Source organism: Ammodytes marinus, assembly GCF_949987685.1.
Source record: "Ammodytes marinus genome assembly, chromosome: 18".
NCBI lineage: Eukaryota > Metazoa > Chordata > Actinopteri > Uranoscopiformes > Ammodytidae > Ammodytes > Ammodytes marinus.
In genome coordinates, this window is record NC_137222.1 from 20,303,803 (window position 1) to 20,330,261 (window position 26,459).

Sequence of the window (26,459 nt, forward strand, 5' to 3'; positions counted from 1 at the left end):
CAGTTATGGTCTGATTGACAGGAGTAGCTCACCTCCTAATCTCATTATCTGGGTGAGTTCGCTCAACTTTAAGAAATTCCATGTTGTACGATTTCAGTCGGACTAAAATGTTTACATGTACAATGCAATAAATAGATTTTCCTCTAACGGCATGTAAACGTACTGACTGAGAAGCCGACTCGTCCTCATTTTACAAATGTTCTGCCATGTTAGCACCAGTCCTCATCTTCCCTCTCCCTGAGACGTCCTGATCCCCGGCCCCCGGGCCCAGACGCAGAGTTGACCCCGAGGGTGAAGTGGTACCCGTTGGGCACGCCCCCCGCCCGGCCCTGCGCGGTGGGCGTTGTGACTGGCACCGCAGCACTTCCGTGTGAAGCAGAGTGTCCCCCTCCGTGGCTGCTCACAGTGTCCTGGAAGTCCTCTGCCTCTTCAACCAGAGCCTGTTGAGAGGCCATTTGTGCCTGACGGTTTAAATTTGGGTCAGAGCCGATGCGGGTGATTGGTATTGGGGACTCGTCGCGGCCTCCTAGTAAGCGATCATACTCTGAAAGGCCACGGCTGAAGCGAGTCTGGTACACCGTTGTGGAGGTGCTGGCACCGGACGGCTGAGGCGAGGAGTTGTTGGCGGTCTTGTAGGCCACAGCAGGGCGAGGGGTAAGAGGCGTCTGTGGGAGCTGCCTGCGACCACGGCCCGGGGTAGCCACACCGCTACCACGCTGAGGAAACATAGAAATAAAGTGATGTACAAGTAGGTCGATGGGGGGAAAGTAAATTTACCAAGAATGGAAAAATGTGGAATGTTTATTATGTGTGGAGGAGAAAGAAATGTGATTAAGCAGATGCTTTTGTCCAAAGCAACTGACAACTGAAGGTAGGCAGTTTAAGTAATATAGGTCTTGACTAAGGACCCTCACTGGACTTGCCCCATCCTGACTGGGAATCATAGCCACTGAATAAAAAAGGCTTTGGCAGCAAAGTGGTCAGCATGAATGCCATACACAAGCAATGTCGCCAGTTCAACTCCAGCTGGTGACCCCCATCTCTTTCCCCATTTCCTTTGTGATGCTAATCTGTTTCTAATTAAGGCAAATATGCCACAAAAATAGGCCACAACTCCTATTCCATAAACCCTAAAATGAAAGCTAAAGTTAGCCCCTAAACCTCATTGTCCCTTTTTTTCATATCCATTGTGTTGGAGTAGAGTCAAAGCAGTGATACATATTCCACTGTCCAAGCACTTGCAGACGGCAGGGTGTGCAGAACAAGTTAGCTGTTTATCTCTAAGCCACACATTGCTGTAACTCACCTGTTTGAGCAAAGCAGCGTCCGGTCCCTCTCCAGGGGATGTGGAGCGGCTGGGCCCGGCTGACCTGGTGTGACACTGCTCCCTGCTGCCGTAGCGGTCACAGGAGTAGTAGCGCTGCTTCTCTCCAGCCGAGGAGTGGTGCCTCCTCTCATGAGGCCGGCCGCGGTCACGCTCCCTCGCTCGCTCCCTGGACAAACCTTCAGCTGACGGGTCGGTGAAGGAATCTGGAGGATCAGGTTCCATCAAATAAAATAAAAGGAGTAGTCGGGAAATGCAATATGGCCTATCATTTCTAGCATCTCATCATCTTTTTGGAATGCAGACACATGCAATATTCAATCTGTAATGATCTGTCCATATTAAAATTTCACATTGGAGATATTTCCAACACGTGTTGGATGAGCGGTTGCTGCATCACAAATCTGACTAGTCGACTACTAGAGGGGCACCACAAATTAACTAAATGTATTTTTTATTGGGCCCCTTTTTTGTATCATTGACATGATACACATTCCTGATAGCATTTTCACACTATTGTCAGTAAGTTACAAAGTGCTGTTAAACACACGTGCAATGAAGAATACTTTCCTAGTCGGATGTTGGAATGGTAACAATAGTTAAATCACGATTCAGTTCTATCAGGGTTCAGTTCAATGCACTCATGACCCTTTTGTTTAGGATTTTATAATATTTCAGATAGCAGAATGAGTAATTAGGCAGAAGGAGTAATTACTCAGAAGTTTTTGTGTGTAGTGAATTCAAATTTCGTTACAAATGTTTTAATGATGTTATCAAGTATTAATCTCAGTGCACTGAGGGATGCTAGAGTTTCTTTCTCGAACTTGGTTGTATGGTATAAAGCAAAGCACTGTGCTGGAATTATTCTCTTCAGCATTGGAATAATTCCAGTTTTTAAGATTAAAACCGCGATGACAGAAACACAGAAGCCTATTCATCATTGTGATGAGTCAGATCTGGCTTGAGAATGACAAGCTTTGAGGAGTAAAACTCTCCCTACTGTTACGCTCAGTTCAATAGATGTAGAGAGGGCTGCAGTATATTCTGCTATCTAACCAAGAGGTAGGCAAACCCATAAATCCCTGTTCTGGACCTGTCCACTGTGGTCTTTTATCTCAGCAATAAAGCCCAGCTGCCGCCCTCCGGTGTTAACACAAAAACACCCTGCTACTAGCACCAATGATTTAAAGCTCTCTAGAAGACAACCCCTGAAAACAAAGACTGTTACACAACTCTCTATACTGCAAAAAAAAATGATACTGTATTAACAAGCTGTGTCAAATCTGTACCAACTTTCTATAAACTACTGGAATCCACTTCATTGTAAGACTTTGAACTTGTCTTAAATAGTTAATCTATGAAATGTCTACCTTTTTTGGGGACAAACTTAATTTAGTGATAGTTAGTGCCTGATATAATTTATGGACACTCTGACATTGAGACATCTAATATTGATGATCTGGCTAAGAAAAGTCCAAGGAAAAAGATTATGTTAATTTGATAATTTCTTGAAATAAAATGGTTTCTCTGGCTGCTTAGTGGCTCCTTAGATCTGAGTTGTCTGAGCATAAGTACTTGGCTCAGATGTTTTTGCTTAGAACTAGCTTCATCCATATTTGTCCTTTTGGAATAAATTAAGAGGTACCACAAGGTTCCGTTTTGGACCCCTTACTATTTATACTCGACATTAACAATATGATAATTTCAACACAGACTTCTATTAAATTTCATCCTTTTTTAAGTGTGTCTGCATATTCTTGAGCTTGTACTGAATGATGACAAGACAAACACTGTGTTTTATCTGAAGAACCCATAATCCCAGCTCTCAGTCCAGCCGATCTGTAATATCCTTTCCATCCACTCCATTCTGCACTGGTTGGGCCTGGTCAGTACAGTAGTCTGCCCTCTGTCACAGAAAGGCTGAGCAGCTGCCCATAGGCTCTGGAGAAGGCAGATATTGTCAGAGGCTTGACCGGGTGTTCAATACCCCTCTAGAAGCCATCTGCAATGCCATCAACCCCAGGCATTTCTGGTGACTCCTAATCACCTACATTTTATAAATTACAGATAATCTAAACGTAAAATACTCCTCCCACTGATACATTTTAAAACTTTATTTTTAAATAGCAAATAATCCAACTCTAGTACGAAATGAAATAGTTTATACTATACTTATAATATATTTTTTAGGAAGACCCACAAGTTGAGCTGGAGTGGGAGACGTGACCTCATTCATGGCAAACAGCCAATGACTGCTGCCGTACCGTTTGCATGTCAAAAGTAATAAAAAGTGAGTTTAGAGTTGTGGTGTTTTTTTTACTGAGAAGTTTGAGTGAGTAGTGTGTGTGTCTGTGTGCATGTGTGTTTGAAGAGACAACACCTTTGCCCATTTCTCTTATTCAAAATGTATTCCACCTTTCTTAGTTGTATTTTGCAGACCAGTTGTGAAATTTGTAGACAGCACTGACGTGAGAGCTTAGTTTACATGCTCTGAATGTAACGGTCAGAGTGAACAAAGGGAGCGAAAAGAAAGAAAAAATCCCCAGCAAAGCAGATTTACATCTGAGAGCTCACAACTCTCTTTGCTAATCAGACGGAAAGCCAACATGTAAAATCCCTGGTTAAAGCACAGCAGAAACCCTTTCACCTACATAACTCGTTCATGGAACTTTAATCCTATAAAGAATTTCTGCGGCTTTGTTAAATGATCTCCAAGGAAAGCCTGGCCTGCTATCGCGGTCTCTTAATGGAAGTGATGCCAAGTTTCAACTGGGATCTCCTCCTTGTTGTATAAAATAAATTGCTGTGTTTAATGAATTAATCTCTCAGCAACACAAAGTATGCCCCTCCTTAATGGACCTTCTCGGTTCATGAGGTTTGACTCTTTGTGATAACATAATTATGGTAAAATGTTATAATTTTACATTGTATTAGTATTGTAGGGGACTTCTGGAGGAAGCAACAAAGCCTGTGAAGGCAGTCTGTGTTACTTTTGCTGAGGAACAGAAACTTTGGCCGCAAGTGGTGATGACAGGAAGAGAGTGCATTACATTAAACAACATTTCTTTAGATTTTCTTGAATCAGTTACTTAATGACGTCATCAGGCAACATGGAACTGAACCACAAGCAAGAAAAACACGATACCTGTCTTTGACAATAAAAGTCTCGCTAAGATTAAACTTGTAGTGCTGCACAGGACATGCTGCCTTTTTGTTGTTTGATGATGAAAAGAAATTATAAGAACGATGTCGTCATAATTACTCTCTATGTGACTTAAATGGGGCATATTACATTCATTTTCGGGTTCAAATGTGTGATATGCTAATGAGCTGCAGAGTCTCTGGCATCTTATTTGGAGTTACTCAGATTATTACATCAAAATCCACAGCTCATTTGAACAGCTTGTTAACTCACTCAGTTCCTGACCTGAACAACCCAAAAGAAACTGACTGGGTTGTCTCTTATTTCACATGTTGAGAGCTTGTAGAGACACCAAATACCAGAATGTATGCAGAAACACAGAAAAGGTCAATATGTCCCCTTTAAGTCTGTGATGACAGGTAAGAACACCTAGCTATAAAAAGAGGTATATGTCTTGTTTCACTAAAATTAATTTGGTTTTAGTAGATCCACACTCTCGTTCTCAGCCACTCGCTCTGTTCGCTGATAGGACATCCAAAAATCTGGACGTGCAGGAGCTCATGAATACACTGCAGCCCCAGACTCACTACTAAAGTGAAATGAAAATTGAGCGGAAGTAGGTAGGCGGGCGGAGCCAGGCTACGTTAAATGAACGAGGGGGCTGCATTTTTCATGTGGTGCTTATGTCAGTCTGAATGCATTCCTAGAGTTTACCTTCTCTTCTATTGTTCTGTTTTTTTTATTGCCTACGGTATGATGAAGGAAAGCATTTCTTCTTGATATCAGTTTGTTTTTGTCTTACCAACAGTGCTGGACGGTTGCACTGGTGCAGTTCTATCGAGGGACTTCTGCTTCTTGTCTTTGTCCTTGTCCCTGCGTCGATGGCAGCGGTGGTGGTGGTGATGGTGGGGTGCTCTGTCCTGGCCCGTTGAGGACTGGGCAAAGCCAGGCCTCTCCAGGTCATACTCCCTCAGCTCCTGGTGGTGCTGGGAGGATGCTGAGCGTCTTATAGGACTGAGGTCCATAATCGGCTGACAGGGAAAGAGAAGAGGTGGAAAGGTGTGAGAAGGTAGAGCAGAGGGCCAGCTGTTGTGGAACCACTTGTACTGGATCACCAAAATATCCACCACACACAATGACACAACCAGTGAACAACAACCTTTTGTCTTAAGTACGACGTTCTACCCTTCTTCTCCAGACAACGGATGTGAACAAGTTTGAGAAGAATTAAGACAAATCTGTGACACAAGTTGAATACTTACTGTTGTAAAACTTACATTATTTGAAAGCTACTAGGCGTCTCTGCTGATGAACAAAGAAGAGATGGGGTGCTGACAATGGCCTGTGTGGCAGCTCTTACCTTAAAACTTGCTTATCAACATAGTATGTACTACTCACTGAACATAGATGTTTTAAGGATCAGAAACACTCACTGCCTGTTGGCTTAATGTGTGGCTGGCTAGTTTTGTGTCAGATGGCTGGATTTGACTTTAATGGAAACCATTATAAAATCATTGTCTGGCTTGTTTTCTGCTAAAAGATTAGATATTCAAAGTGTTACATCTTCAGTAACTGGTTGTTTTTTTAGCCACATGGGGCAGAGGAAACAAGTTGTGAACACAACATTGACATATTATCAACTTTTTTAAAGATAATATGGCAGACTTGTTAGTAAACAGTTACATATTTACACATCCAGCTTATACAGAGTAACCTTATATTTCATTTGGACATTTGGTCAACTGATAAACAGTATATTCCCTCTCTTTCAAATCTGTTTTTGGTCTCCACCAGCTCCTGAGGGAGATATCTGGCTCTTTATCCTCTAAATGCTCCAACATGTTCACCAGCTAGTCGCTAACTGTGTCTGTCTGCTGTCGTGCAAGTACTGTGCAGTGGGTTTTTACAGCTTTTTAGCGAAAAACAGCTGCCTGATGCGGCTGCTGAGGCTATACAGCAGTGAGAGTGAACCAAAACAGTATAGTTGCTAACCCAAGGTAGAAACACTCAGCTTAAGCTTGCTAAATAGCTCAGTAAAGCATTGGTTTACCATTCCAAATGATCACTTTTACATTGTACATTGTTTTGATACATTCTTAATATAATATTGATTCCAACCACTTTAAGTAAACACAGGTGTATTCCTTTAAAATTGCACGTTTACCACTTTCTCTCCAGGGCTTAATCCTTTGACAAATGCTTTGAGGACATTGACACTCACCCCATCTAGTTCTTTTCTTACCGACATGTGCAGCTATCAGGCACCAAACTGATGTGATAGGGAACTGAAACAGCAGCTAAGTTACCACCCCACCTGCTGGTTAATGCCAGATTATGTCTGATTGTTTAACAAGAGTTTTAGTTTCCAAAAAGGTCAGTATTTTTCTAGATTTCAGTTTATAGTTTCTTGTACTTTAAAGATACATTGTCATGATATTATGAGGAATTTTGAATTCCTGATAGATGACAAATGATACTGTATGTCGATTAGATATTTATTTAATGAATTGCTTTTTCTGAGAAAGTTTTAGGGTGGTTGTGCTGTTCCTCTGCTCAATATCCCACAGTGTAGCCTGTAGCTGCAGTCAAGGACAACACTATCACAACACTGCAGAAAATATTCATATTGCAAAGTCAATTTAGTATTCAGCCTTAAAATCTTATGTTTATATATACATGTAATGGTATGATATTATTAAGGAAAAAGAATACCACCTTTATTTTTCAAATTAATGCCAAAATATCTTAGGGTCCATAAAGGTTCAAGTGTTAAATCAGATTGTTTTCTATTCATGTATGAAAAATAAGATTTTAAGACTGAACCAATGACCAATAAGGTCAACACAGGTATTAGTGGTGTAGATGAAAGAAAATAGTTATTTGAAAGCAAGAAAGCAGGACTGGCCCTGTGTCTTGTTTTATAAACACATACAGACTCCCAAAGGAACTACACACTACTACACTACTACGTTAATACATAACGACACTCACATACTCACAACCACATTTGACCAACCACATTTGACTAAAGTGTATAGCTTAATGCTGTAGCTAATGCATGAAAAGCAGGACAGAGTGCTTGACACCCTGAGCTTCCAGGGTGTGTACATCTGTGTGTTGCATGTAATGTGTCTATCAGACACGTCATGGAATGAGCAGTATATGTTGTATTTGTGGGATGGTCGCTTTGTCCATGAAAGTGTGAACTCTGCACTAAGATGGAAGGAGCACACGCAGGTGAACACAGACATGAGAGAGGGAGAAAAAAGGAGGGAGAGGAGGAGGAGAAGGAGGGAGAGTGAGAGGTGGCACAGGTGGTACATACTGCCAGGTGGGTCCCAGGGGCGTGGCGTGGGTGGCTCCGCTATCAGACAGCACACACAAGAGGGAGGTGGGCAAAACATTAGCAGTGGGCATCGAAAATAGGAGAACGGGAAAACAGGAGAGCAGAGAGTCAAGAAGGATAAGGCTGATGATATTCTATATTTTTCAGATGTCAATAAATAAAACAAAAAGACCAAACACAACAATGCGTCAATCCTGCACGTTTTTACATTCACTGTTTCCAAATCCTGATGTATATTTTTCGTCTGGAACATAATGCTCCAAAATAATAGCAATGCTTCCGGCCCACTGCTATCGCTGATGCGGAGGCATACAAACACAGCAATAAGCACCTGTTAAAAACTACAGTGCCCAGCTGATGTATTTGTGACTAGTTTTTAAAGCAATATATCCTAACTTTGAACAAAGGAGGAAGGTATAGAAATTGGTGAGATAACGCATCATTGGTTATGGTCTTTTCATTAGGATTTCTGCACAATAACAAATATATAGGATAACACCAGCCTAATCCTATAAGAAGAAAGAGAGAGTGAGAGATCAAAATGCAGTGCAGGACAAACATCAGGAAAGCACATGTTCAGTGTTGTGGAAGAGAGCAGTGACAGACAGAGACAGACAGACAACAACAGACAGACAGGTGAACAGCACAGTAACACAGGTGATTCAATTGAGGAACATGTCATCCATATGCAGGAGACAAGAGCAGCTACTGGGATATAAATTAAATAAATTAAATTTGATTTATTTGAAGTTTGATTTGATAAATGGACTGTAACAAAAAGTAAATATGGATGAAAAAAAAAATATTTGTAAAATAAAATTCCTGCTGTCATTTGTAACACAGCTGTTCGAAAAAATCCTATGGTAGGTGAATGTGAATATTGTGTGAAATATTTAAAAATAATGAAAATATTATTTATTAGTGGGGTAAAAAAATACAAACCAAACACATTTAAAATATAAGTTATATAAAATTGCATCATTATGATTTCCCAAAAACTTCCATTTACACTTTACACTGTAATTTACCTCATGTTGTATTGCCATGATCAGGTTACTATGTTGTAGTTAAGATACTCTCTAAATATATTATCTGCTATCCACTTACTTTATATTTAAATGCACAATATAAAATAATAAATTAATGACATCATTTGAAATTTCAATTGTCTGAAATTGTGGATTAATTGGTTTTGTTTACCACATACATCCTTTAGTCTATTTTATGTGACAACAATGCCAGATGCAATATCAATTAAAAACCAAGTTTGAGCGATTAAATATTTGCCTAAAAGAGGTCCTTAAATCAGTCTTTTTAATATCTCTGTATTTTTTTTTTTATATTTTTTTTTTCACATTTCACTTTATTGATAGTGTAGAGACAAAGTTGAAATGGGGCAGAGAGGGGAGTGACATGGGGTCACCCGGGTCCGCTGCTGGCCGAAGCCCATGGGGGGGACGCCCTACCAACTGAGCTAAGGGCGCCCCTATCTCTGTATTTAAAACGCAGGAGATATGAACTAAATTGGACATGTGTTTAGTTTTCGTATTTTTATCGTCTTCTGAGAATTAGTTAGAAGTTAGTAATCAATATAATTTCTACGTGTAGGTATGGAACTAGAGCCAGGGGGTTGTTAACATAGCTTAGCAATAAAACTGGAAGCAAGGGGAAACAGTTAAAAAGAAACACTTACCAACTCCTGTAAAGCTCAGTCATTAACACACATGTCATTTGCCTAATCCCTACACAATTCACATAAGTATGGTATTGATCTTCTCATATAATTCTCTTGGAAATACGTTCAATAAGCACATTTCCTAAAATGTTGAACTATTCCTTTAAGAAAAGACCAACAACCAACATAGCACTGAAACTGGAATCTATTAGTGACACTTACAGTACATGCTCGTCTCCTAGACTTTTCTGTAAAATATACACAGTAAGTCTCCTGGGAAGAGATGTTCAAAATAGAAGGTTTCTAAAAATGTATTGAAAGCTTTTCATCAGTAAAGAACACTCACTGCACCTCAAATGCTCATTTAACATCCAAATGTCCAATTTTCCTGTCTTCATTTTAAATGTTTATCAATCCATCGATCCATCTCTATGCTGAATTTTCCTCGGTAGAAAAAAATGTGAGACTGTCAGACCAGAGAGGTCGGGGTCAGCAGCAGGATGAACTGATGTGGACTGACAGAGAGCTCACGGCTGCCTTCACTAACCGGCTATCAATCAGCATTGCACTAGTCTTTTTTCAGTCTCCTAACCTCAGCCACCTCTTCATCCACCTCTTGCATCATGTTCCTTAAACTGATATTAGCAGGTTAGAATGCCCAAAGAGATCTTTCCTGTGAGCAGTAAAATGAGACGCATTGCATCGCTAGCACTGAAGAGCTTACGTAGTACTCAGCATTGAGCCGGGGCAGAGAAGCCGCTCTGCAGTGGCCTTCCAGGATTGGATATCCCTCTGCATCTGAACTGTTCTCCGCCTGCTCCACCTGCTTCAGTTCAACCAATTCCTGAGTGAAACAGAGGGAGTAGTAGTATACATGACAGAGGGCAGATAATTCACAACAAGTTAGAAAAGTTAAACTTAGATGATGGAGTTTCCTTGGTATGGGTGTACCTGAGGTCTGGTGGAATATGGCACATCCTCTGACTGGCCTCTCTGTAGTTTCCTCCGGACTTTGGGCCTCTGGGCTGCCTGAGAAACATCGCCGGACTGGGAATGTTTTATGGCAGTCCTCTGTCTGTATACAAAGACAAGGGATGTGACTGTAATGTTGGCAGCTAGTCAGTGTAGTGGAGTGAGATAGAAACTTGGAACATGTTTGGGGGGATACAACCAACCATACTGAATGATTGCACAAGTTTTACCAAATCACTCCTATTTTCCATTCCTGTAATCTTCTATCATTTTGGACAAAAGCATCAGCTACAGTAAATGAATATGGAGAAATGTAATGTACTGTTTAAATGACAGTCATACATCTGTTTGGTGTTGGTAGGTGGATATGCCAAAAGTAAACACTATTCAAAAATAAAGATGATAATAAAGCACGATAGAAGTACAGAAGCTTTCATTATTTTCATATCAAAGTCCTTTGTCTAATGAAATTAACTTTTAGGATTTTCTTTAGAATCTTGAAAAAAAGGATGTAAATCATCACAACAGCTTCACCTATGTTGTGGAGGTTAAATGTTTCTATTGTTTCTGACAGTCACTCACATTGTGTCCCTGTTAACCGAGGTGGTGGCAGTGGTGACCGTGGCGGATGCAGTTGTGGCGGTGGTAGGCAGTGTCTCTGGCTTGGCTTCTGGCTCAGGCTGGGGGGAGAGGGGCTGCTTGGGGCTGGGGAAAGGTGGCTCTACTTCCAGGATGTGAGTGAGTGGTAGGACTGGACGGAAAAACGCCGCCAGTTTACCCTGTGGGACAGATCAACAGCAAGTGTCATAAATGAGTTGCTACATTGACCCTTTGATTCAGGTAGCGGTTTAAAGAAGTGTTATCACAGCAAAAGAGGCCAAGATCAGTGTATATGAGAGCAGTTCAGACATGGATGAACTTAATAATATATATATTTTTTAAATAAATCCATCTGTCTTATTATGTATTTAGAAATATATTCAACCTTCACTATATTGCTTACAACAAATATAATTCAAACATGTTTTGATTGAAATAAGTGTAGGATAGAGTACTGCAGGTTGCTGAAGTTGTATCAAGGCTACTTGTGGTGAAAAATGCTCTCTATGATTTAAATGTTATTTCTGTATCGTGAAATACAGATTATTTCGACTCTTAGACTACAAGAAAATCCCATACTAAAAACAATGAATACATTCTTTATTTCAATTGGCTGGTATCAAGAATATCAAATAAAACAAAAGGTTTATAGTAGTATCATAAATATTGTTGTGTTTGGACCCAGCTCAGTCCAGCCTAGACAAGAGTAAAAAGAACAAGCTGAAAACTTTGAAACAAGATACCCAATGCATTTGTCCCTATTTTTTACACAAAATGATTGTTAACAACATACTGTACCTGAGGCCCCCCTGAAGGGTTCTGCTGCTGGAGTCTCTTGGCGCGATTCTGCTTATAGTAGTCAAAGATCATTAGAGCAGCGTACACTTTCCCCACAGTCAGCTCATTGTCTGGAGGAGGAGAGAACAAAGTGAGACACAGTTCCTCCTAGAGGGCAGTAGATGGCGCCACATGAGCAGCACATCTCAGAGAGGGTGACTTGTACAGTACACTGTGCATGGTCTGTGTGGGTGTGAACTGTGTGGGTGTGTGAACTGAGCTGTACTGACATGTTTACTGAACGGTACAAAAAGGACCACGCTGTAAACAGTCTACACCTAATCAAATACTTTGTGTGCCGGCTATTGTAATTATTTTCTTGAAATGTTTATATACGTGTCAGTATCTTGAAGAAAGAAAAGACTATGCTTTTCAGTGCACACATGTCATCATGTATTGCATCCTAAGAGTCTTGATTCCTTAAATCAAGTTTTCCTTAAAAGTGAAATTTTTGTGTGTTTCAACTAATTTCCAATACAAATCAAATTGTGATAATAAATATTTAGAAATGAGTGTCAGTATGTCATCCTAAAAGAAGACGAAGATCGTAGAACCAAGAAATCAAGGAAATTCTTGAAACATAATCCCAGATTTATTTTTGGAAAATAAGAATTTTGGGACTCAATAAAACTATCTAGATAGAAGGGAAATGTATGTGTACAGCCATAGACGACAAAGTAAATTTTCTTATAAAATATGCAGTTAGAAAAGGCAGTCAAGAAGTTGTCAAGTGACAAGAAAGCAACTGGGTTTCAGTAGAACCTTAAACATGGCTCACATTTATGTGGCGTCACCAGCAGGTCCATAGTCTTAGCCGACAGGCTGGGCCAGACTTTGTTTATCTCCCTCGTTAGGTCAATGTCGCTCAGACGCTGGGCCAGGACCCCTGGGGACGCACCCACAAAACATGTCACATCAGATCTGCACCAGAGCCGTCACAGCCACTCACATTAACGTCAGAGCCGTCGGTCCGGCTGCAAGGGATTGTGGATTTTGCAGTTTTTTAGTCTCTCACCAGATGCCAGTTTGATCTCCAGGGCCGTGCGAATGAGAGCCATGAGCGTGGAGGTGAAGTGCACCGTGTTGTCGTCACCGATGGGCATATTCATCCTCACCAATCGCTGAGAGGGAGGGAAGCAAAGGGGAGGGGCTATGAACCAGGAACCAACAGCTTTTTAAATAAATAAATATTATATTTAAAAAAAAATAATACAGAGGAAATCTAAACGACACAATTGGTGTAGAAACCTCCATAATTACATGCTACTAATGATTATTTTAATTAATAATTATTCCGTCTATTACTTTCCTCATCAACCTATTAATCATTTAATCTATAACTTTTAAGCAATTATTTGTATATACGACTTGTTTTGTGTGACCCGCAGCCTGAAACCCAAAGATCCAGGGAATTACTTAATAAATAGGGAACATTGTTGTCAATTCATTTTCTGTCAAACTATTGACCTGATTAGTCAATGCATTGTTTTCCTCCATGCAAAGGCCTCAGCAGATGTGCATAGCATACCCACCTTTAACTGTATTTGAGCTAATATCCCTAAAATAATTAAGGCAAACAGCTCTGTGCTGTTTGTGGCGATTGCTGTTGCTATGCGACTATTGCAGAGCCTACCGGAAGCGTAGCACACATCTGCTAAAAGTTCAAATATAATTAGCTTGTGATGCTGAGCACTGTCAGACTCTGTGAACATGCAGTATCTTGTCCTGCTCTGAAAAATAAAACAACCAAGAGACATGAGGAGTTAAAGACGTCATTGGTGGAAACACTTAGCTCTGGTATGAGAGTCTGACAGAAGACTATCCATCAAACTGCTCCTGTATCTAAGACACTGCTGAAGAGAGGTTCACATTTTTCTTAATGCAATGCTCAAATGCCATATGTACGCTGGAAGGAATTATTGGTTGCTTTAATCATTTCTCCTCTCCAGACTGGCCCTAAAGACATCCTTTGTTCACAGTCCTCGCTCGGCTGTAGCAAATAGGAGGTTTAAACTGTCTGAGTTATAGAGACAACGTGGGCATCTTTAACAAAGCAGTTGTATGCAGGTGTATTGGTGGTGTTGTGTCTCTGCAAGAAAATCTACTGTAGATGGAGGTGGAAAAATAACAGCTATGAAAGACACCTTCTTCATTTTGCTATCTCAGACTCATATTTCAACTTAACTTTACACTTCAGAATGTTTCTCTTGGCACAGATGGAGGAATGTGGCCCCTACTTTTTAAAGTAGGGGCCACTCCATATGTGCATATGGGAATATAAGTACAATTTTAAGATCCACTTATAATAATCTGAAACTTGTAACGTGTCTTTATTTAGCTCTGAAACCCCTATATTCTGAAGTTCCATTACAATATTTAAATTCCACCAATCACCTTGCTTCAGTAGTTTTCATGAAATCAGTATCTGTGACTTGAATCATGATAAGGCTGCTCACTGCACTAGAATCAAGAAAATGTGTTTGTTTTCAAAAAACCTGCTGAAACTCTCAGTTGGTTCATCGATGAGTCACATAACTAAATGTCAACCATTTTGATAAAGATGAATAGTTTTATCAAGAAAAAAATACCACATGTATGCAGGTTGTATCTTCTGTAATGTGAGGATTTGCTGCTTTGTTCCTGCTTTATATCAATACGAATTGAATATCTTTGGGTTTGAGACTATTTATTGGACAGAAACAGCCATTTCAAAATGTCCCCTTGAGCTGTATTTTCACAGTATTCTGATTCTAAATAGCCTAAAGGAATAATTGTTTAATTATAAAAAATAAAGCTATAACAGTTCCTTGCAGAACAACGTTGCTAAAATCTACTAATTATTGGTAACAATTACTAGGCACAGGGGTTATATTAATATCGAATGAATCAGCATTTCTACAGTGGGTTATGAAAGTTAAAATTAATCTGGAATTATTTATAAAAGAAAGTAAGTGATCAGCATAAATCCACCCCAGTACAAGGCCCCTGGATCAATGCTGCAATGAAATGATTCATACACACATGCATGTTTGAATTAGTGCACCACATTCACAGTGAGACTGGAGGGGTTGGTAGAGGGTAGCCTGGCGAGACCAGCCCGATCTCTCACGAGATTCACATTTGTTTCTCTCCCGTAGATCAGTCTGGACTTTCTAAAATCTCCGTGGCTCCGTCCGTTAGTGGAAGCCAGACCCTGATTGGTTCATGTAGTCGTTGACGTCAACATGGATTGACAAATAAGTTTGTGAGTTATGTCTGGTCTCACAAAGCTAGATGACAACTATACAAACCAATAGGGAGTTGCCTTCCACTATAAGGGACGAGAATTAGGTCTGAATGTGGTTCCTGATTGGCCCGATCAAAAAATGACTGGGCTCCTCCCCACGGAGATTGGACAAATACCAGACTGATCTGCTGGAGAGAAATGAATGTGAAGCTCACATGAGACCAGGCTGGTCTCGCCAGGGTAGGTAGAGGCATGGATAAGAATTTCTGATTATAAGAAAGAAGTAAGAACCGAAAGGTGAAAGCAAAAAAACATTTGACACATCAGAAACGTAAAAAAAATAGTAATAAAAAAAAATTAAATTGAAAACTGCAGCTGATTTTTGAAGCCGAGATAAGAGAAATAAAAAGTATATTCACTCTAGGAGCATAACCATACAGATGGAGAAATGAGAGTCAAGGAAGAAGTAGGACATCTGTGAGATCACAAAAAATATTTGAGGATAAAAAGCTGAAGCTGAATAGCTTGTACAAAAAGAAAGATTTTAACCATAAGGTTTGCATTGGGAAAACCAGATCAACAAATCACTGACATATAGTCCTGAAGTCATAAATTTGGCTAGGTCTCCATCAACTAAAGAGAAAAATATCTTCTCCCACTAGTCCCTAACTTTGTCTGTCTACATTTGGTTCTGGGTAAAAAATTAAAGTGTAGCCTTAGGTGTGTTTATGGAAACAAAGTGTAAAGCAAACTATCACCAAGACCACAGAGCTTCACAGACAAACAGAAAGTAGAACACAACAGCAGGCCAGAAGATACTGACTGCCACACAGTGAGACAAGCCTTACAATGTCTGACAGGAGGAAGACATGTGAAACCAGCAGCAGTGACTGCAAAAAGGAAGTGAGCGGAGGAGGACGGAGCAATTCTACCTTATAGGCCACTCGGGGGGGACATTTCTTTCCCAACCCTAGTGGAGGGGACATGTCGCGAAGCATCTCGTACATATCGAGGTACGGTATGCGGCCGCTTCACCGGGGGTAAAGATGGTAGGAGGCCATGGAAGGAGGGATGATGATTTCCCAGGTGAGAAGGGGTTCGGGGGAAGTTACATCATGACAGAAAGATGCAAAAATCCAAAAGAGAAAATGGGAGGGGTTGGGGGGAGGGAAAGAGGAAAACACAGAAATCCTTGTTAATAAGATTTCCAGGGTATCATGATCTGGAATGCCATCCCAGTTGGACTGAAGGAATGGATCCCAGCGGAGGAGAGAGGAGATGAGGCTCTGCAGGATTCCCTGTGTAGAGATGCTGGATGGAGGGAACCTGGTCGCCCATATGTACAATTGGCAATGAGAGTGCATTTTAGGTTACAGGCTTACTCCACTGAAAAATCTATCTTTTAAGTTTTCAAACATTCACCCCCTGTTCTAAATTGGATTCACAATGTTTACAATGGAAGATAGTCCAAATTATTTCTAGACTTTCAAGGTATTTCGAGACAACGACATTAATACCTACTGTACCTACTCAAGTTGTGTGTGTATACACAACTAAGCAACTTTCATTGGAATGAATTGGACGCAAACTTATATTCAGTCTTTTAAATTGCACTCGTCTTAAATTGTTAAACTCCAGATGAAGAGTTTTAGGAAACAAGTATAAAAAGTGATGCAGAATAACCAAATATCTACTCTTCATGTATTCCTCTCCCTTGTCAAGACCTTGTGCCTACTGCAGCCATAACCATTGAAGATGTGTGTGTCTTGGGCTGTGTCGCGGCTGATGCAGCCTTCTTTTCTCTGAACTGTTCTTGGTTACACAGACGTTTTTGGGACATAGTGAATATATAGCCCACTGGGGAAGGAGTGGGTTGTGCTGCAGTGGGTTGAAATATTTCTGTGGGCTGTTTTGATGTTTGCTTTCTTTCCCTTTTTTCGCCATGACTCGTTCATTGGAATCCAATATAACCCCATCTGAATGCTGCTTCTCAAAGGAGCAGCTAAAAACCTTTTAAAATCCATCTTTCAAAAGTCAAAAAATGCATTTTCAGTGGAGTATTCCTTTAAGATGCCCTTTGTCTCTGCATGCTATGAGATTAGCAGTAACCAGAGTGGAAACAAAGCACACAATGCTCTCTTTCTCTGTACTACCCACTCTTCTGTCTCTCTTGTGTTTAGAAGAAGGCAAATATTTTACACATCAGCATCCGATGCCTTTTGTTAGAGCCTGACTTGCGGCATTGTTTCCTGCACTCGCCATGGTTACCTGCCAGCTCGTTAGTAGAGGATCGATGCGTGTTTGTATGCATGTGTGTTCGGTTCATTCTCTGGTACCACAAGGAATGAGAACACTCATTTAAAGTCCAATTTAAAGTTCATCACGGCCCCTTTAAAAACAAAAGGGCTGTGTGAGAGTGCAAACCTTATAAGCCACTCTGTTTGGGCACTTCTTCCCCAGGCCCAAGGGAGGCGAGATAAAACGCAACAATTTGTACATATCCTTATAGCATATCCTCCCGCTGAAAAAGATAAGACATGTTCAAGAGGTTAGGTCACAGGTTAATGCTTTACATCCATATTTAATAATCTGTTATCAGTAGGTGGGCAATGGCATTAAACATTATTAGGATGAACATATTTTACATCACAACAAGATCTCAGGGCTTAGCAAATAGTTTAAAGAATATAAAAGGTCAGCGGTCGATTTTATAAGAAAAATAATAATAAAAGGAATGAAGTATCAAAGAGAATTGAATCATTTGGTCAAATTTACCCTGTGATAACTGTCACCTTTTGTGCTAATTTTCTCCATGTAGCATTAAACACAACTGTTGTATGTGCATATATTGGACAATGGACATAAAATGGTGACCAGCTTAAACTAAATCAAAAATAGATAAAAATGTAAAAAGATGAGCCTAAAATATACTCCTTGCTGTGACCTGACATAATAAAGAGTTAATGCAGTTGATAATATGTAGAACGTTAGGCACTTCTCTGAGAGCAGCTAATTTATATTCAAAGAAATAAAAATAATTCCTCCCCCGTGTCAGGAAATAGCAACATTATATTTCCCATCTCACACTTCTACCGACTGGCTGACAAGGCTCCTGTGAAGCTTTCTTTAAAGGCTAATGAGCCTTACATAATCTGAGACAGACTGCACCCCACACTGTCTCAGTTAGAATTTTGATGGTGCTTCAGGGCGCACTCACACTGGGACCAATCGTAATACCATAGGACAAACGCATTGATTGACATCGATGCGATACCTCTTTTTGTTTCGAAAACGCACGTTTTTTGTGCGTTGTATAGGCTAGTTAAACGCAGAGTTTATGGTTGTATTTCTAAATGTTTTATTTCAGACAAAATCTGCAGCAAACATTCCACCTCTGCATCAGACCAGCACAAAAAGCATTGGCTTTGAGTGTCCGTTGACGGTAATAAACGCATGTTAAGCATAGACTGTTTATAAAATACATAAAAGAGATGTAAACTGTCGGCAGGACCACTGTCTACTACGTGCATGCTTCTGCTCTTACAGGAGTATACCTACCATGCCAAGGCACACCTAATCCAGGGCCAAGGAAGTGTACCGTTTAGATACGGATCACTCACGGTGGTCAAACAAACTAAACTTTAGGCGTCAAGTGTGCTAGGGCACGGTACGATTGCATAGTGCGAGTGCGCTCCTTAGTCAAGTTGAATAGTGTCATGTGAGGAGCAGGGAGGGCGCTGAAATAACACGGATTCCCCTGTTGGATGGGAAGAAAAGGCTTCCCTTCAAACCAGTGACAGACCGGGGAGCTTATCTGCAAAGAGAGCTGAGAGGAGGCCAAGCAGAAAGCTGGCTTTACATGCATCAGTCTTACTGACAGAGGGCTTGTCCCCAGCCTCAGCACAACGCAGGGCTCAGGCTTAATGTCATTCACCCACCACTGCTGAGATGTCACACAGTCATCCGGCTGGAACTCAGAAGACATTCTTGAAGTTTTCTATGTCCTACCTGTCTTTCAAACACATACCACCTCCTCTGGCTAACACTGGGGACTATAATGTTAGGCTGTACAGGTCAGAGATCAGTGGAAGCTCTTACCAGGCAGCAGGGTCGTACTCTGCCCACACACGGATGAATTCATCAAGGTGATGAGGCCCCAGGATGGAGGCGTCCCTGGTCAGATACTCAAAGTTATCCATGATGACGGCAACAAATAGGTTCAACATCTAGTGAAGGAAAACACAAGTTTTAAAGTAAAAAAACTTTTGTTATCAGTGAAAAAATAGAAATGAACAAATATTAATGTGAAAAAAACATGCAAGGATACGCTTTCTATCAAAGGACGTTTTTACCACATGCTTCTAAATCTTAAGGCGATGTTTTGTTGTTTTTTCTGCCTAAGATACCGACTTGATAATCTTGCTTATTTTAGCCTCTTTATTTCATGACCTTTTGACAAACCCTGTACTTTTAGATTGATTTACCACATGGATAATTTCATAATTGATGTCACTTGAAGCTGTATTAATACTACTATAATATTGTTGGCAACAATAGGGGCTCAATGTTTTTCGTTAATTTAGGTCTCATTTAAAACTCATCTATAAATGTATCTGTTTATTTTGGTAATTGAAAAAAAATATGGGAAGATTCTAGCAAAAAAAACTCGAAGACAAAAATCAAGGTGAGAATCTTTTTTAACTATGCACCGTTACTGTTCAACAGCATTCCATTTCCATAATTCTCTCTTTTTGTCTGTACCCTCTGTAACTGTTGCAGTGCTCAGTGTTAAAAAAACCTTGTTTACTGTAAATTGCAAACAGGGTCCTCTCACAGCAACTTTGGGGTTAATGTAGTCATAAAATCTGGCTGAAACCTATCTGCCCTAGTAGTTGACGGATTAAAACATGCCAAATCACTTAAACCTTAGCATCCTTTCTGTCAATGAGAACACACAGTATGACACCAGATATTTTCCTTCACACTGACCAGGAAGGAACAGAGGAAGATGAAGGAGACAAAGTAGAAGTAGGCAAAGTCACTTCCACACTCCTTCCCTGCAGTTCCTGAGAGTGCGTCACACTGCCGGTTACTGAGACACCCCAACATGATGTCATGCCACGCCTCGCCCGTCGCACTCCTGAAACACACACAAATCACAGACACATATACTGTTAGTACACACAGTGACAGGGCTTGCTGTTATCAATGTGTATTTGGTTATCTGCAGCAACATAATCTTTAGAATATGGGAGAGGGGTTACCTGAAGAGAAGGGTCAATGCCTGGAAAAAGGTCTGAAAGTTGTTGTGGTGATTTATTTCCGTGTCGTCATTAAGCTCGATGTTCCCAAACACCTAAGGCAGAAAGAAAGCAGGTAGTATTTATTGTAGCCCCCAAATTTATAGTCCTACTTTACTGTTCTAATGAAGTACTGTAGCAAGGACACTACAATAGAGATCCAACAATACCCACGTCTTTAAAGGTCCTGAACTCTTATCTTCTCCATCAGCTTCTGACTTTGAGTGATGGTTTTCCTACCTGAGCACATTTTCTTTCTATTTTATAAAGTTAAAATAGTTGTGATTATTTCCCATGAAAGATTTCTGGATATGTTTTTCCTCTGTGCTTTCCTCACTGGATTGAAGTGGGCAGGACCCATGCAATCCTGTGCACCAATCAGGATTTAGCAACAGTTGATTCCTTTGTGTATAAATAGTTTTGATTGATCATTTACCTTGACTGTCATTTCAGTCTTTATTCTAAGCTTTATGCCAATAAATGTTTAAAATGTAAACTGAATAGAGAGATACTGACAAGAATAAGATAATATAAGATAACTGCCACATTTTGTGACGCCCCCAGGGTGAATCCAGTAAAACAACCCAGACGTGTCATTTTAAATATTTATTGACCCTTGAGTGTCCATGCTTGCCTGTAAAGGCTGACTGTTGCTGGACCCAGGGGACCACTGCCAGCAGACACATACAGCCTTTAAATGTCTGTAGCATCCAACTTCTGGACTTGAATATATGGAATTAATATATTCCACATGAATATATTCTTGTTTTAAGAAGTGTTAAAATGCATTATTGCCCACATATTAAACGTTTACTGATTCTTATTCTGGCTGATTTGACCACTGCTAAGGTCACCAAAACTTCATGTAATGGTAATGTAGTTCTAATAATGTAGGTGTACCACAATAACAAAACTAACACAGATCAGGAGGATGTCAACACAGCAGAGTGTGTGTACACATCCACACAGTTCTGAAAGGAGATGTAATCAACTAAATAGGTCAAAAACCTGTGGAGAGGTACCATATGGTTTAACCAGAACATTTTATTATCCTATTTGTAAGATATATCCCTGAATCATTACTTGCTGTCATATCACAACTCACCTGCATTCCAATGATGGCATAGATGAAGAACAACATGGCAATGAGCAGGCAGACATAAGGCAGAGCCTGAAAAAACATAAACAAAGGTCAAACACACTCAAAGCACAAACAGGAACATGTTAAAAACAAATTGCCACACACACGATCCTTTCTCTAACACAAAGTACACAACCTCTCTGTTGATCTCATCCTCTTACTCTACGCATACAAACACACACCGTCAGAAATGAGATTCACCACAGAGGACTAACACCCTTGTAAGATTTTACAGTCTTATTTAGGACTTTAGCAGGGAACCTGACCTGCAGGGTCGATTCTTTTAACCAGCTATTTATATCGCGACAAGGAGGAGGCTAACATTTGTTGTAATTAAATAGCCACCTTTTAACACTCTGCAGATACTGTCCATTTTCATTGGGCTTAAAAGCTCTCACCACTGACATTAAACCTGCTATAAATTCCCTCGGCTGCGGCTCCACATTTAACTCAACTTGTCCCGGGGGATTTACTGAGCAAACCGGCCCTGTGTGAAAACCCCAACTGCTGTCTGCTGAAAGCTGTTTGGTTTGATTTTAACAGAAAAAGTCTGAAACCAGCCTCTGTCTGCTGCAGAGCCACCTATGCCACTGTCTGTATTTTGTGTAATGTTTGTTATCACTTGTTATTCAGTTATTCGTTAAACAGTATTGCACATATAAATCAATATCAACGGTTCAAGTGATAAAATCTCGTTACAATAGATCTATGCACTGCTGCCTTTACTGACTGAATTTCTTGAAGCCCTTTTACTAAAACATAAAAAATGCGCAACATAAAGTGTCCTAACATGTTTTGCACACATGCCCAGATGCTCATACTGTTACTTTGTGTGCTCACCTTGAAGGACTGGACAAAGGTCCACAGCAGGATGCGGATGGTGTAGCCCTGCCGCAGCAGCTTGATGAGACGAGCCGCTCTGAACAGCCTCAGGAAACTCAGGTTGATCATCTTATCCTGGGAGAGAAAACAGAGACTTGTGAGGTACCCGAGATAAAGTCATTTAAAACCACACATGTCATTCTAGAAAGAAAGAAAATCTTGATTTAAAAAACTAAAAATATAGAAATCGTAAGCATTAAAACACACCTTACACCCAAGCCTTACTTGGTGTAGTATAACAAGTAGCTTATGTTGGCTTATGCTAGCAACCTTTATGTTCATATTTGCACTTGTTCTGCAGTCGCTACAAGATTTAGATTGCTAATGTCTTAAACATTATATGAAAAGCACAAAAACATGCCTTTGGGGGGATGAGATAATGTAATCTAGTTGAAAAACAAAACAAACCAATTTCATGCACTTTGTAGAATCAAGTCATTTTCTATGCAAACCAGAGAGCATTGGACAACCTCATATCTTATGCAACTGAAATAGCTCTATATGATTTTATCACTGTATGAATTTACAATTAAAAAATGATTTTTTTTCCGTTAACATCATGTCACATTGAGGATGCAGGAGGTACAATAGACCCTTTAAGGCAAGACTGTTGGGAGAGAACAGCGCACACCGACAGGAGGAATGGACAAAAATCAGCAGCCTACAAGAAAGCCACTTACCGTCTGGAGGTGTCAGGTGTGACAGAAGGGGCAGAGGGAGGGCACAGGCGCCAGCAGACACAGCAGAAAGAGAGACAAAAAGCCAGAGAGAAAAGAGGCAGAGAAGAAGAAGACTAATGATCACGTGAAAAGAAAGTCACGCAAAGAGAATGAGCAACTTTGGCACACCGAAAGCAACAGCACTCACATCTCCACAAACAAATACTTCCATTCCATTTATTCACCTGTTGTCATTCAACAAAGGAAATTACATGGTCCAAAGTGCAACAGCAGTAGCACCTGCTGCCTTGAGGCTTCCTTTTTGTTATGTATGGATTTTCATTTAATTATAATTTGATGTTGATGATTTATTTATTTTTTGCTCTTTCCTTGACTGAGCATTCAATCCGAGGACTGAGAATGGGAGAGCAAAGCAAAGCACGACTGACTTCTACATTCAGGGTTTTGAAGCTGAAGTGTTTTTTTCAGAGTGGTTATGAAAAAGGATAAAAGACAAACATTTAATGAACACCATTACATATAAAGTAGTGCTGAAACAATTAGTCAATCGGTTGTTTACTCAATTACATATTGCAACAATCTCCGTCATCAGTACATTGTGATGATTTGCTGCTTTCCCTGTTTTTACATTTTGTTGAAGTAATTGTAGATGTGATGTGTGACAATTGTCATTTGAAAACATCAGCTTGGACTACAATATGTACTGATGGGCATGTTTCACTCATTTCTGTCTTTGTATACACTAAACAATTCATCAGTCAATCAAAAATAATGATGGGAAATCAAACTAAAAGTGAACTATTGCATTGAAACTACTCATTGACTTTTATTTTTCCATTATCATAGTTATCCTGACTGGACTAAACCTACGTCATGTACCACAGCGAGCTGCCTACCCATAGTGCAACAGCAATGCAACTTCTGCAGCCTCTGTGAGCCTGAGGTCTGATACTCATGTACAAAGTGACCCACAATATACTGGTGTATTGGCTCTCTCGAGGATCCAGTGATCGCTGCAGCTCTTACCTTAATCTCTGTGACCAAGATGTCCGTGATGCTTCCGAGCACGGTCACAAAGTCAAACACATTCCAGGCAGCTTTCAGGTAGTTCTAAAGACAAAAGACGGCACAGAGAGATTAGGCTGGACCATCAGAGTTCATTCTTTAAAACGTTGAACTTTCTTAATCCATTTGGCTGTGTTTTTAAAATAATGACACACAATGGGATAACTATTTAAACAAGGGCTGCAACTATATTCATATCCTATTATCATTCTAAACATTTCACTCAATTTGACATAGATTAAATGTCAGGTTTATTGTTTTGTCCAATGTGACATCTTTAAATATCTTGTTTTATCCAACCAGCAGTCCAAAATCCAAAGACATTCTATTCACACTGATATACATTTCTATTTTTAAATTGCATCAACGCAAATGAGTTCTCTTTCGATCTACCACTTATTAAAGTTCCTTTAGTGTTGCAGCTGAAGTTTAAACCAACCACTTTTGAACAATTCTCCATCCTTATATTTTATATTCCAGGAGCCTTTATTATCCTTTTTTCACACATCTTATATAGATTATGAGTCAATAAAATACATTACATATTTAATCAAATATTCTTTGAATTCTCCTTGTAAATAATACTTTACCTATGCAGAAACTTAAATATTACATAGTTATACTTCTTCTATGCAACACATACAGTCACACAAACAAGAAGACAAATATACCAAAACACTGAGTTATCAAGACATCCCCCACAAATCTATATGTGCCTATACAAAATGCATAAACTGTGTTGAAGTGCTGCCTGCAGCCTGGGTCCCCACTGACAGAAAATCAATCATTGCTGAGGTTCCTGTGGGCAAAGGCCCTACAGCAGCAGTCTAAAGAGATGCAACAGCTTCCTGTTTATGAGCAGACACCAGTCCATCCGTCTGGACTTAACAGATAAACAGGTGGAGGCAAGTGGTGTGTAAGAAAAGCTATTTCATAAATGGGCTTGGTAAATGGAACGGAGCCAGCGATGAAACGCCTCGCTGCAGGCCAGACGGCCCCATGTTGGGGGAGATTTATTCTTTTTGAGCACTCCTCCATTCATTCCTTCTATCTGTTACTATAGTTCAACCTCTTCAATCTTGAATTTAAGATAGTTTTTGGTAGGCCCCTTTGTTAACATATGCTTTGTTGACGAGCCCATTTAAAGAGCCCAGAGTACATATACCCTGATTTTGATTTTAAATATATCTTTTTGGCATTTTTCATGCTTTATTGATAGTGTGAAGAGACAGAGGTGAAATGGGGCAGAGAGGGGAGTGACATGCAGAGAACGACCGCGGGCGGGAATCGGACCCGGGTCTGCTGCTGGGCCCGGCCCGGGGGAGGAACGCCCTACCAACTGAGCTAAGGGAGCCCCCTCAAAAAAGTTTTTGACAATAAGCGTTCTCCAGTATCACCTTCAACTGCTATGACTTTCAGGTATTTTTGCACAAACAAAGTTTCCATCATCCTTAAAACATCTTTTGATGTTTCTCTAAGGGGTGACTACCGGTAAATGTATCTGTTTCATCAATACAAAGACCGTGTTAGTCTCTAAACACTGACACCGAAAAAATTCTTCTTTTATAATTCAAAGGGACCATTTAATCAACTGAACACTTCAAACACAGCGAGGGCAGTTTGAAGCCCTCTCTGTCTTGTCTGTCTGATTTGCATATCCAAAGAATTCATTTCTCTCCTGCTTATAAACAGTATCACAACACAACAATAGATAATTGTCTAGTGTTTGCATAGAACTGCGCAGCATATGGTCTTCTTCACGGCTCACCAGTGGACCGAAGGCAATAATCTTGAGGATGCACTCCAGTGTGAAGAGGGCTGTGAAGAGGATGTTTAGGTATTTCAGCATGGCCTCATACAGGTCTGGAGCTCCGTAGAACTGAGGACAGAAGGCAAAACATACAATGAATATAATTAGGAAGAGATTTGACAATAGAACCACAGCAGATGTGTAAAAGCTGCATTATTTACGGTATTTTGAGCCACTTCAATCCAAGCCAGCTCTGATAGTTTTAAGATACTGAAAACTACAAGTGTAAGTGCAACCAAGAAGCACTGCAGACCAATAATATCTGATTGCTCAAAAGCACACAAAAGTATAACAAAAAAGATGTCCATGCATTTTTTATAGCCAACTGCAAAATACATTTTAAATTTTAAAGTTTAAGTAGGAGCTGTGTCTTCTGATTTTGACACTGACATTACCAGATGCCTGTTATGTGTTCCTACTTGTGCCTGTTTATGTGTTCAGTGTAGTTGATTGTCATTG

At 40.1% G+C, this 26,459-nt stretch overlaps 1 protein-coding gene across 1 annotated transcript in view; it reads right to left on the minus strand.

The window, feature by feature from the left end:
• Window positions 1–209: 209 nt before the first annotated feature.
• The window catches only part of cacna1bb (calcium channel, voltage-dependent, N type, alpha 1B subunit, b), a gene marked incomplete at both ends in the record, with an annotated part of 171,179 nt that continues 144,929 nt past the window's right edge, over window positions 210–26,459 (minus strand). Inside the window, 18 exons of the mRNA XM_080046197.1 lie at window positions 210–716; window positions 1,307–1,530; window positions 5,269–5,497; window positions 7,792–7,830; window positions 10,212–10,331; window positions 10,439–10,562; window positions 11,042–11,238; window positions 11,858–11,967; window positions 12,675–12,782; window positions 12,912–13,017; window positions 16,055–16,151; window positions 19,221–19,348; window positions 20,112–20,262; window positions 20,387–20,478; window positions 21,528–21,593; window positions 22,404–22,520; window positions 24,152–24,235; window positions 25,959–26,069. Of these exons, the coding sequence (XP_079902323.1) occupies window positions 210–716; window positions 1,307–1,530; window positions 5,269–5,497; window positions 7,792–7,830; window positions 10,212–10,331; window positions 10,439–10,562; window positions 11,042–11,238; window positions 11,858–11,967; window positions 12,675–12,782; window positions 12,912–13,017; window positions 16,055–16,151; window positions 19,221–19,348; window positions 20,112–20,262; window positions 20,387–20,478; window positions 21,528–21,593; window positions 22,404–22,520; window positions 24,152–24,235; window positions 25,959–26,069 (2,610 nt within the window). The remainder of the gene's footprint in view (window positions 717–1,306; window positions 1,531–5,268; window positions 5,498–7,791; window positions 7,831–10,211; window positions 10,332–10,438; window positions 10,563–11,041; window positions 11,239–11,857; window positions 11,968–12,674; window positions 12,783–12,911; window positions 13,018–16,054; window positions 16,152–19,220; window positions 19,349–20,111; window positions 20,263–20,386; window positions 20,479–21,527; window positions 21,594–22,403; window positions 22,521–24,151; window positions 24,236–25,958; window positions 26,070–26,459) is intronic.